Raw genomic sequence first — 13,573 nt, 5'->3', positions numbered from 1 at the left:
AGTCAAATACAAACATTAACCCTGAAAACAAAAATGGCTTCCTAATATAGCAGTGTCAGCTAGGTAATGTTCGTCACAGCTAAACACAAAGGCAAAGGTCCCAAGTTCAAGTCTCGGTCTGGCACACAGTTTTAATCTGACAAATAAGTACTGTCCGAGCCTTCCAACTTATACTGATTTGGACTAGGGAGCTGATTAGCCAACTTATAGTTAACAGATCAAATTAAGAATATACAAATTTGTTTAATGAACCAATCACGGCATCCTTCTATTGCCCACCAGACTCAACTCCTGATGTAACCAAAAACTTTAGAGAAAACCACAGTTGACTTATAAGTAAGTTCCCCAGTCATACTGTAATCATCAATGGAGACTTCAATCATCCTACAATTAATTGGAAATATTAGTTTTGTTAGTGGTGGGTGTGATGACATTCTGTGAAACACTACTAAATGCCTTCTCTGAAAACTACCTACAACTTACAGTTAGGAACCCCACTCATGGTGGAAATGTACGGGATCTAATTGCAACAAATAGACCTGACCTCTTTGAGGATGTCCACATTGAAACTGTCATCAGTGACCATGACGCGATTGCGGCAACAATGATTACCAAAGTACAAAGGACAACTAAAACAAGCAGAAAGATATATATATATGTTCAGTAAACTAGATAAAAAATCAGTAATGTCATATCTCAATGAGGGACTTAAAAATTTCAGCACAGGGCAGGAGCACATAGAGGAATTCTAGCTCAAGTTTAAGAGAATAGTTGTCAATGCACTGGTTAGATATATACCCAGTAGAACAGTTCATAATGAGAGGGACAGTCACTGTAAAAAAAACTTCAAATGAAACAGAGCTACTGCACAGTAGGCATAAAACGAAGCATAGGACTACAGATAGAGAGATGCTGAATGAAATGCATTTGGCTATCAAGAGAGAAATGTGTGAAGCCTTCAGTGACTCTGTAGCAGAATATTGTCAAATGCTCTTTTACAAAATGAAAAGAAATTCTGGCCATTTGTAAAGGCTGTTAGTGGCCTCAAAGTTAGTGTCTAGTTCCTAGTGAATGAAACAGGAACTGGAATTGAAGGTGGCAAGGCAAAGGTTGAAATGTTTGACTGTGTTTTCAAATGTTCCTTTACAAAGAAAAACCCAGGAGAATTGTCCCAATTTAAACCTCATACCACTGAAAATGTGAATGAAATAAGTATTAGCGTTAGTGGTGTTGAGAAACAGCTGAAAACATTAAAATTTAACAAATCTCTAGGCCCTGATGGAATCCCTGTCAGATTCTATACCGTATTTGTGGCTGAGTTAGCCCCTCTTCTAACTATAACCTATCATAGATCCCTCGAACAGAAAGCCATGCCCAGTTCTTGGAAAAAGGCACAGGTCACATCCATCTAAAAGAAGGGCTATAGAAGTGATCCACAAACTACCATCCAATATCCTTGACATCGATTTGTTGTAGAATCTTAGAACATATTCTGAGCTCGAACATAATTAGGTATCTTGAATAGAATTACCTCCTCAATGTCAACCAGCACAGATTTCGGAAACGTCAGTCACGTGGAACCCAACTCGCACTTTTCTCCCACGAAATACTGAAAGCTTTGGATCAGGACAACCAGGTAGATTCAGTGTTTCTTGACTTCCAAAAAAGCTTTTGACTCAGTACCACACCTATGCTTGTTGTCAAAAAGTACAACCATACAGGTTATCACATGAAATCTGTGACTGGATTGAGCACTTCTTTGGCAGGGAAGCCATAGCATCTTATCTTGGATGCAGAGTCGTTGGCAGATGTAGAAGTAACTTCGGGTATGCCCCAGGGAAGTGTGATGTGATCCTTGCTATTCATGTTATATATTAATGAACTTGCAGACAATGTTGACAGTAAAACCAGGCTTTCTTTTCCAGATGATGCGGTTATCTATAATGAACTACTGTCTGAGAGAAGCTGCATAAATATTCAGTCAAACCTTGATAAGATTTCAACGTGCTGCAGAAATTGACAACCTGCTTTAAATGTTCAGAAATGTAAAATTTTGCACCACAAAATGAGAAACATAATATCCTGTGACTGTAATATCAATGAGTCACTGTTGGAATATGAAAACTCATACAAATACCTGGGTGTAATACTTTGTAGGGATGTTGTTGTTCTGGTCTTCAGTCCTGAAACTGGTTTGATGCAGCTCTCCATGCTCATCTATCCTGTGCAAGCTTCTTCATCTCCCAGTACCTACTGCAACCTACATCCTTCTGAATCTGCTTAGTGTATTCATCTCTTGGTCTCCCTCTACGATTTTTACCCTCCACGCTGCCCTCCAATACTAAACTGGTGATCCCTTGATGCCTCAGAACATGTCCTACCAACCGATCCCTTCTTCTAGTCAAGTTGTGCCACAAACTCCTCTACTCCCCCATTCTATTCAATACCTCCTCATTAGTTATATGATCTACCCATCTAATCTTCAGCATTCTTCTGTAGCACCACATTTCGAAAGCTTCTATTCTCTTCTTGTCCAAACTATTTAGCGTCCATGTTTCACTTCCATACATGGCTACACTCCACACAAATACTTTCAGAAACGACTTCCTGACACTTAAATCTATACTCGATGTTAACAAATTCCTCTTCTTCAGAAACACTTTCCTTGCCATTGCCAGTCTACATTTTATATCCTCTCTACTTCGACCATCATCAGTTATTTTGCTCTCCAAACAGCAAAACTCCTTTAAATGTCACATTTCCTAATCTAATTCCCTCAGCATCGCCAGACTTAATTCGACTACATTCCATTATCCTCATTTTGCTTTTGTTGATGTTCATCTTATATCCTCCTTTCAAGAGACTGTCCATTCCGTTCAACTGCTCTTTCAAGTCCTTTGCTGTCTCTGATGGAATTACAATGTCATCGGCGAACCTCAAAGTTTTTATTTCTTCTCCATGGATTTTAACACCTACTCCGAATTTTTCTTTTGTCCCCTTTACTGCTTACTCAATATACAGATTGAATAACATCGGGGATAGGCTACAACCCTGTCTCACTCCCTTGCCAACCACTGCTTCCCTTTCGTTCCCTTTGATTGTTATAACTGCCATCTGGTTTCTGTACAAATTGTAAATAGCCTTTCGCTCTCTGTATTTTACCCCTGCCACATTTGAAAGAGACTATTCCAGTCAACATTGTCAAAAGCTTTCTCTAAGTCTACGAATGCTAGGAATGTAGGTTTGCCTTTCCTTAATCTTTTTTCTAAGGTGAGCCGTAAGGTCAGTATTGCCTCACGTGTTCCAACATTTCTACGGAATCCAAACTGATCTTCAAATGGTTCAAATGGCTCTGAGCACTATGGGACTTAACATCTATTGACATCAATCCCCTAGAAGTTAGAACTACTTAAACCTAACTAACCTAAGGACAGCACACAACACCCAGCCATCACGAGGCAGAGAAAATCCCTGACCCCGCCGGGAATCGAACCCGGGAACCCGGGCGTGGGAAGCGAGAACGCTACCGCACGACCACGAGATGCGGGCAAACTGATCTTCCCCGAGGTCGGCTTCTACCAGTTTTTCCATTCGTCTGTAAATAATTCGCATTAGTATTTTGCAGCTGTGACTTATTAAACTAATAGTTTGGTAATTTTCACATCTGTCAACACCTGCTTTCTTTGGGATTGGAATTATTATATTCTTCTTGAAGTCTGACGGTATTTCGCCGGTCTCATACATCTTGCTCACCAGATGGTAGAGTTATGTCAGGACTGGCTCTCCCAAGGCCGTCAGTAGTTCTAATGGAATGTTGTCTACTCCCGGGGCCTTGTTTCGACTCAGGTCTTTCAGTGCTCTGTCAAACTCTTCACGCAGTATCATATCTCCCATTTCATCTTCATCTATATCCTCTTCCATTTCCATAATACTGTCCTCAAGTACATCGCCCTTGTATAGACCCTCTATATACTCCTTCCACCTTTCTGCTTTCCCTTCTTTGCTTAGAACTGGGTTTCTATCTGAGCCCTTGATGTTCATACAAGTCGTTCTCTTATCTCCAAAGGTCTCTTTCATTTTCCTATAGGCAGTATCTATCTTACCCCTAGTGAGATAAGCCTCTAAATCCTTACATTTGTCCTCTAGCCATCCCTGCTTAGCCATTTTGCACTTCCTGCCGATCTCATTTTTGAGACTTTGTATTTCTTTATGCCTGCTTCATTTATTGCATTTTTATATTTTCTCCTTTCATCAATTAAATTCAATATTTCTTCTGTTACCCAAGGACTTCTACCAGCCCCCGTCTTTTTACCTACTTCATCCTCTGCTGCCTTCACTACTTCATCCCTCAAAGCTACCCATTCTTCTTCTACTGTATTTCTTTCCCCATACCTGACAATTTTTCCGTTACACTCTCCCTGAATCTCTGTACAACCTCTGGTTTCGTCAGTTTATCCAGGTCCCATCTCCTTAAATTCCCACCTTTTTGCAGTTTCTTCGGTTTTAATCTACAGTTCATAACCAATAGATTGTGGTCAGAGTCCACATCTGCCCCTGGAAATGTCTTAAAATTTAAAATATAGTTCCTAAATCTCTGTCTTACCATTATATAATCTATCTGAAACCCATCAGTATCTCCAGGCTTCTTCCATGTATACAACCTTCTATCATGATTCTTGAACCAAGTGTTAGCTATGATTAAGTTATGCTCTGAGCAAAATTCTACCAGGCGACTTCCTCTTTCATTTCTTCCCCCCCAATCCGTATTCAGCTACTACGTTTCCTTCTCTTCCTTTTCCTACTATCGAATTCCAGTCACCCATGACTATTAAATTTTCATCTCCCTTCACTATCTGAATAATTTCTTTTATCTCCTCATACATTTCTTCGTCGTCTGCAGAGCTAGTTGGCATATAAACTTGTACTACTGTAGTGGGTGTGGGCTTTGTGTCTATCTTGGCCACAATAATGCGTACACTATGCTGTTTGTAGTTGCTTACCTGCACTCCTATTTTTTTATTCGTTATTAAATCTACTCCTGCATTACCCCTATTTGATTTTGTATTTATAACCCTGTATTCACCTGACCAGAACTCTTGTTCCTCCTGCCACCGAACTTCACTAATTTCTACTATATCTAACGTTAACCTATCCATTTCCCTTTTTAAATTTTCTAACCTACCTGCTCGATTAAGGGATCTGACATTCCATTCTCCAATCCGTAGAACGTGTTTTTTTTGTAGGGATATGAAATGGAATATCACGTAAGTTCAGTTGTGGGTAAAGCAGACGGTAGGCTTCAGTTTATTGGCAGAATACTGGGCAAGTGCAATCAGTCTACCCAAAAGATTTCTTACAAATCACTTGTGTGACCAGTTCTAGAATGTTACTCAAGTGAGTGGGATCTATACCAGATAGGACTAACAGGGGATATTGAATACGTACAGAGGGGGGCAGCACAAATTGTCACAGGTTTGTTTAATCCATGGGAGAGTGTCACAGGGATATTGAAGGAACTGAACTGGCAGACTCATTAAGACAGGCATAAAGTATCACAAGAAAGTCTTCGAGAACTGGCTTTGAATGATTATTCTAGGGATATGCTACAATCCCCTATGTATCGCTCACACAGGGATCGTGAGGATGAGATTAGGTTACTGCATGCACAGACCATGCTTCATATGTGAAAAGAACAGGAAGAAACCCTAATAAATGGTACATGAGATGTACCCTCTGCCATACACCTCACAGTGGTTTGCAGAGTGTAGATGTAGATGGGTGGTTGGCAATGGTTCTGTTGAAGCAATCACCCTCCATTTGTCTGAAGTGATTTAGGAAATCAGCAGGAAACCTAAGTCAGGATAGCAGGACAAAGAAAGAGCTTCTATCCTAAATACATGGCCTGTGTCTTAACAAAGGCAAAACTGTCAGTTATACCTATCATACAGTTCTGTTAAAGTTTTACATACTTTGAACAAGTTAGCTTAATAACTTAAAAAGTAATTATTCATTTTTCATTTACCTTAATAACAAAAAAGTTATACTTTGTTCATTTAGTCTTTTCACTGCACACAACTCCATACACTTGCAGCTGAATTTAGGACCCTGACCGTGCCACCATTCCTCTATTACATGTCCATCTATTCCCTTCTGCCTGCATGAAAAATTGAATTAGCATCCTCTTATGTTGAAACAGATCATAAGACGTCAGTATTATGCCCTAGCAATCACCTTTTTTAAAATTGTTACAAACCCCTATCCTGAATTAAGTAATCATTTTTGTGTAGAACGAATTATTTAAGAGGTAAGCTCTGACAATCTTTTTAAGCAAATGTATTTTAATTATTTCTTTTATTTACTATCCCTGATACCAAATCCTGTTTAAGAGTTCCCCTCTACTCCCCTTTTGGCAGGTGCAAGTTCAAATTGGCTCCTGTCTCATGATCATGTGTACAACAGACTGTGGGATATACATACTCATATTTTTGTTGCTGTGCACAACAGATTGATAGATAAACTCATTTGTGAAATAAGGGTGACCATTTTTTAAAATGTTTCCTTACAATGAGCCTGGCTACAAATTTTAGTTATTATGCTTACAGTCCTTCTTTGCATTTTGAAAATTGTATCCAAGTTTTGTTTATTTGATCCCCAGAACAGAATCCCATATCTAAGAACTGAGAGTACACAGAAGAAATGCGAGAGATATGATGTGGCACCACTTGACTTGCTCCAGTGGCCAATATGCTACCCTAAAGGTTTATGTTAAGAAATATAGATAGCATGGAATAATATATCACAGACAATATGTGCCACCTGTAAGGCTACGGTCGCAGGTTCAAATCTTGCCTCGGGTCTGTGTGTGTGTTATGTCCTTAGGTTTGTTAGGTTTAAGTAGTTCTAAGTTCTAGGAGACTGATGACCTCAGAAGTTATGTCCCATAGTGCTCAGAGCCATTTGAACCATTTTTTGAGTTTTGTTGTGAGTCTGAATGCTCACAGCTTAATAAGAAGCGTTGCAATTTTTATATACCAGTTATTGTTTATGCCCATGGCCTTGCCACAGTGGTAGCACCAGTTACCATCAGATCATTAAAGTTAAGTCTGTCGGGCTAGTATTTGGATGGGTGATTGCCCGGGTCTGCCAAGTGCTGTTGGCAAGCAGGGTGCACTCAGTCCTTGTGAGACCAAGGGAGGAGCTACTTGATTGAGAACTAGCAGCTCCAGTCATGAAAACTGATAACTTCTGGGAGAGCATTGTGCTGACCACATGCCCCTCCATACCTGCATCCAGTGATGCCTATCAGCTGAGAATGACATGGCAGTCGGTCAGTACAACTGGACCTTCTGAGGCCTGTTAGGACGGAGTTTAGTGAATGTTCCTACAAATAAATTGTAAACACGTCATCTAAAGAGACCCGTTGATTTCGATCCACATGAAATGTACAGTTTCTGGTTGTGAAGAGATCAACCTACGATTTTCTGGAGAAGCACCACCACCACTACAATGTGCCAAAAAGGGAACTCCTATGTTATGTTTCCAGCATGTCTCGCATGTTTCTGTGCACACTAAGTTATTAATTATGGGATTCTGCTCTGTGTTCAAATGGACAAAAGGTGGACACAATTTCTAAGCTGCAGAAAGGGTTGTAAGTAAAGTGGCAGTAAAGAAATATTTTAAAAACTGGGAGTTCTTACTACACCAGGGGAGTTTATCTACCAATTTGGTGAACCATCTGTTAATACACTGGCTGCTACATGGATAGTGATGGATATTTCACCTCCAGGCCGGGCCAGGCCTCACCACACGACGCTCATACTCTGGCACGAGACTGTGCTGTGGCTGCGGGTGGCCACATGCTATCAGGCGTGCAGTTCTGCTGTGACCACCAGCAGCCACACAGCATTCAACATGTTACAGCAAGAGTGTTAACACTATGACCGCCATGAAGCAACTGGCACTCACAGCAGTGCCTGATGCTGTGTCCTGACCTGGCACTGAAACATCCATCACTATGCCATTCTCCAGTAAAGCCAACAGCCTTGCCGCAATGGTAACAGCGGTTCCCGTCAGATCACCAAAGTTAAGAGCTGTTGGGCTGGGCTAGCACTTGGGGGGTGACCATCCGGTGTGCCATGCGCTGTTGGCAAGTGTGGTGTACTCAACCCTTGTTAGGCAAACTGAGAAGCTACTTGATTGAGAACTAGCAGCTCTGGCCTCATAAACTGACATGCAGCCGGGAGAGCGGTGTGCTGACCACATGCCCCTTCATATCCACATCCAGTGATGCTGTAGGCTGAGGATGAACAGTGGCCGCTCCATACCGTTGTGCCTTAATTACCTGTTCAGGCAGAGTTTAGTTTTGTTCTTCAGTTAAAGTATTTCCACATTAAAAGTGCTCCCAAGAACCAAGGCCAGCCTGAAATAAGTTTATTTTGGTGCCATTGAAGCAATCACATTTCAATAACTATTGATCTTCATTGTGGTCTAATAAATACTAAGCTAATAATTTAAAAGTTTTGTTGATGACTCTGCCATGTACTGTAAGCGTTCTGGAAGGTTTCAGTTGGAGCATCATTTAGAGTCACAGTAATGAAAAGCTATGAAACAACAGGTAAACCTATAAAAATGTACATACTTCACCTGAAGAACAGGATACTCTTTCAGACGTCCAAACATGCTTACTGTACAAACAGTTCAGAAAACAAACCCATAAGAAGCAAATAGCAGATATTTATTTCTTTTTTTCTTTATTTCTTTTATGATATCCATGGGGGATGTAAGTTTTTACGAACCTGGCATACTACTGTCTGGACATATACCAACAGTTACATGTAAAGCGCTTTTAGGAATACTCAGCTGAAAGAGTTTTGTGAGCATTTCAAAAACTTCTGCGATGAGTAAATGTCTTTTTAGTACGGCGTATGAAGTAACAGGTTGCTTGTAGGTATCTGAATTATATACTATGTTATGGTACTGGAAGGACTACACAACAATTTTAGAGTAGATTTCCTAACAAAACAAAATATAGACCTTTGATTGAGGAAAATTCAAATATAATAGTGGAATATTACAAATTATTTTCATATACACAAATGGCTATAGCAAAAAATAAGAAATCATAAAAATATAAAATAATTTATTTAAAAAATACAACAATTAACAATTTTTTTCTGTCTAGAATGTTTCAGACATGAAAAATATGAAATATAAAAGCATATATCACAGAATTTTAAGAATGGTACACAAAAAAATTTGTGCACCAACAGGAATGTTCAGTAATTTTTATCACCTTTGACAGTATGATATATATATATACTGCCAAATATCACGTATTAACCTATTATTAGGCTGTTGTATATAGAGATTGAATAGTTACATAAATGAATATGAAATTGTTGTGCAGCGGTTAATGACTAAGTTTCTTAGTCATGATAACTCAGACAGGGTCCCTTGAAAACTCGTGCACCATAAGCTTCTCTGCAATAAGTGCAGTTACAAGACTGGTGTGTGGAAATAATTTTCCTTTGCTAATGAGAAGATTATTCAAAGTGAGGTGACCATGAGTGAATACAATTAATACCATCCCAAACAGCAGCCTTTATGCCACAATGCCATGGTCCAACTATGGAGAAATTCAAAAATCTGCTATCTGCTGCAGATTTGTTATGGTCAGGAGTCTCACAGTGAAAACAAGATTAAGGCAGCAATGCTTGTTGGAGTAAATCAGCAGTAGTAAGTTCTCCATCCAACCATTAAAAATCATTCTGGAGGAGGTTCGATTGTCAATTTCATCTATTTAAACTGCAAATCCTGCACTGACTTGCGAAAGATGACTTGAATACAAAAGGAAACTGAGTGCCTTGTTTTTAATCAAGACAAATGAGGCTTGTACATCTTTATTCCACATGTTATTCCCAATAACACTAATTTTCTCATTAATGTACAGAATATATAAGTTAACACTAAAACACTGTGCCAGTAATCCAAGAATAACCCCTACTTGGTATGAACCTTACAAGCTGAGAGTTCCGATTATTCCAGCGGCTGTAATATATCATGTTTTGGTAATATACTTTTGGAAGAGGTGGTGCATGACAAAAGCTGTATGATGATGGACAAGTGATTGACCAATGAATTAGTTACACAAAACTGGAACATATCTAACATGGACATGCACAATGCTGTTTCTCCACACCTGGGTTGTATAAGATAGGCCAAAGAGCACATTTCCAGTAAATTGGTTCCGAGTATGAGGAATCATGCTCTCGGGAGGTGTGTTAAAGCCCTGATGTAGGCATGAAGACTGCTGATATGGCTCATCTTCTTACATAAATATTGATATGGATGTGTCCCAAATTTCATTGACAATGTGATATTTTTTAACATTTGCAACACATGGGACTCTTTGATTTCACCCCATTTGTAAGATTTTTCAGACACCATGCATGCATCTTATTTTGAAAACAATAAAATTAGTTGATCAAAAAATTTAACTATTTAACACATACTAATCACTAATAACAATTGTGATGATGCTGCATAAATAACATCTTCTGCAATGAGAACAAGAATCATGTGGTATAATTATGACAAATTTAATTATAGAAATAAAACATGACTGTATGAGCAACATTGTAGCTCTGAGTGTAGCTGCACAGTTCCTGCCTTACCCTGTGTTACTCATTTTGTTTATTTAACAAGTTTAAACTATCTTCTACTAATGTCAGTTTGTCTTCAATAAATAAATGTATATTTTTTTACTTGCAAGTATTTCTGACATATCCTCCTTCATTGATGTGCAATGTTTATGTGAAATATGATAAAAACACAAAAAGAAAAAAGTGCTTTAAGCCTTCTCTATATCAGAGTTTTAAACATATAGTTACTTGTATCTTTTTCTGTATGCCATGGCCAAGTTTCAGGGGGCAGGGGTGGGTGGGGGAATGGGGGTGAGGGTGGGGGGTGCAGGGGAAACATGTTGTGTTTTCCTCACACAGGTCTGGCTCTACACGTGAATTTACTGGTTTCACATGGAATGCCACAATGATCACTTTGTAACTGTTATGGTACATACAGGTACTGCATTGTTATATCGCCAATGTTGGTAGCAGCCACACACTAAACAATCAGAACCAAAGCCAACTGATTTCTATTAGTTTTGGCCAATCCAGAACTATGGAGTCCTCATCCAGGATGCTGTGAACAAATTACAATAATGTCTCTTCATTCCCCTCCATCTTTTCTCATTTTTAGTGCTCATTCCTCTTTATGGAGTACTAGCATCTAGGTATTTGATTCTGTTTGGAAATCTTACTTGTTTGCTTATTTTCTCCAGCCTCACAACTCTTGTGACAAGCAAGTAACCCAAGGCTTTTTCCATCTTAAGTTATATCTACAGCAAATTATTTTGTAAAATAGTGTTTTTCCATTATGAACCATACAAAATATCCTCCGAATATTGATACTCAACAGTACAACTATGGCACTGTGTGGTTAAAACTGGATAAAAATTACTTATGTCCAATCCAATATGATACCAATTAGTAGTTTTTATAATAATGTAGACTTATCCTCACAAAACTATAAAAATATATTTGCTAAACATAAGAAGTACAAAATACTCTAGCCTTACAAATACTCACAACAGTGATACAATCCATCTACATGATTAAGTTACCGAAATACAAAACTCACTATAATTTCACATCTCTAGGACAAAGATCTGAGGATATCTGCATTGATGTCCAAATATTGATGAAACTTAATGAAAAAAAAAAATCATGGCCAACATTCTTTCAATGACTACTATGTCAGAAGTTAATTTTTCTGTGATAAAATGGATAGTTGAAAAAAATTCACACTTGGGGAAAAAATTACAATATTGTGGAGCTTCTGCGAATACAGAGACTTGGCAAGGCAAAACACAAAATTGGGAGAATGAATAAAAACAAAATATGAGCTACAAGTAAACATAAATCAGTCCTAAACTGGTGCAGCACCTATAATTTATTGCTTTCTTTATCCTACTTCCAGTAGTGTTTCTTGGTACAAGTGCAATGAACATAGTGTGTACCATTGTATATATATTTTACAGTGACTTGAGTAAATCCTTGCAGTGCTAATTCTGATAAGCAAATATGCCATCTATAATCCCCAAAAAAGTTTTTTACTATATGCCACTACATTTTAGTTTGTCAGATTTTATCAATTCAGATACATACATTCCCACCTCATTTGCTGATGATAACACAAAAGCGTGTTCAAAATTATTACTACATAACTGTGCTTTTACATTTGGGTGAAGTTTTAACAACTGTTCAAAATAACTAACAGGTGTCCAGTTATCTGTTGCACCATAGTAGAAAAACAGCTTATCTTTGTGCAAGTCTACTACATGATGATCGAGTTCTTGCACTGTATTCATTTCATCATCAGCTAGGGAAAAAACATTTCTCAATATCTGTGGATTAATTAATTGTCTGGTAACATCAGAAGCATCACTTCCTGAACCACGAATTAAAAAATACAAGTACAGTAGACAGTACTGTATCTTACTGGGAAACAAAGTGAATATCCATGATAAGAACAATATTATGGGTACTATGGGGAGTACAAATTTTGTTAAGAATTTTCCATTGGGTGACTCCGCCATTCGCTCAACTGTAGGGAATAAAAGATAGCACTTAACCACCCGCTTGTCTATGTCTTCATTTTTCAACATATTCAGTATAATTTTACACCCGATGGAATGGCCAACAAGATACAGCCTGATGTTGCTTGGTACATATTTGTTTATAAATTCTATTTTATGTTGAGTCTGAAAATTAAGATCATAAGACTGCTGTCCGTCAACTGTAGTATCACTGCCCGTTGGTAATTCGTGTCCTGCATGTGATATCACACACAGCGGCATTTTCAGATTCTTATAAACGGTATCTAAAAATTCTTTATAATAACCAATCAAACCAGGGTTTCCTGGAATAAGAAGTACCAGTTCTTCACAATTTTGTATTTCTTCCTTTTTTCCCATACCCCATGTAGCAATGTGTGTTGGCGTAGCACCGATGTTAACAAATTCATCTTGCATGTTGTCTTGTGAATTTTTGCTTCACGCTTACCTTCCACGTCCTTCCAAGTAGATATAACGCGACCCGCTGAACTCTGAAGGAGTGTATTCTGCTTTCTCTTTTTTGCGATACCTCCTACCACATCCCAACAGCCTATGACTTGCATAATATGCTATCGACTTCCATCTAACTGCGTAAAACAGGAGATCAGAATTACGTCCGCATTTATGAATCATTGTTTTTCTCCTAGTAATAAACTTCATCACTTCTCCCATCTATCATTACAATGAGGGCGCTGTGTTTATATAGTTACCACACATCTGTCAAAGTATGTTCGAGAGTATGCACACGATGGGCAAATATTTTCGGAAATGCCCTACTTTAATCCACTATGTGGATAGAATTACTAATAAAAGAATTTTTCCTATCAATTGGACAGAACATTTATGCTTTCAATTAATAATCATTAATATGATGTTTGATGATTATACTACACAGCTTTC

At 38.4% G+C, this 13,573-nt stretch overlaps 1 protein-coding gene and 1 long non-coding RNA gene across 2 annotated transcripts in view; both read right to left on the bottom strand.

The window, feature by feature from the left end:
* LOC126162264 (uncharacterized) overlaps nucleotides 1–13,559 on the bottom strand; it is a 99,613-nt gene extending 86,054 nt beyond the window's left edge. The window contains exon 1 of the long non-coding RNA XR_007535042.1: nucleotides 13,122–13,559. This is a non-coding gene — a long non-coding RNA (uncharacterized LOC126162264). The remainder of the gene's footprint in view (nucleotides 1–13,121) is intronic.
* Nucleotides 9,123–13,128, bottom strand: LOC126162263 (lipid droplet-associated hydrolase-like). The gene has a single exon (XM_049918654.1). The coding sequence runs from the start codon at nucleotides 13,088–13,090 to the stop codon at nucleotides 12,173–12,175; it is 918 nt and encodes a 305-aa protein (XP_049774611.1). The 5' UTR covers nucleotides 13,091–13,128; the 3' UTR covers nucleotides 9,123–12,172.
* Nucleotides 13,560–13,573: the final 14 nt, after the last annotated feature.

Source organism: Schistocerca cancellata, chromosome 2 (assembly GCF_023864275.1).
Source record: "Schistocerca cancellata isolate TAMUIC-IGC-003103 chromosome 2, iqSchCanc2.1, whole genome shotgun sequence".
Classification (NCBI taxonomy): Eukaryota; Metazoa; Arthropoda; class Insecta; order Orthoptera; family Acrididae; genus Schistocerca; species Schistocerca cancellata.
This window is presented reverse-complemented; position numbering and strand designations above follow the sequence as displayed.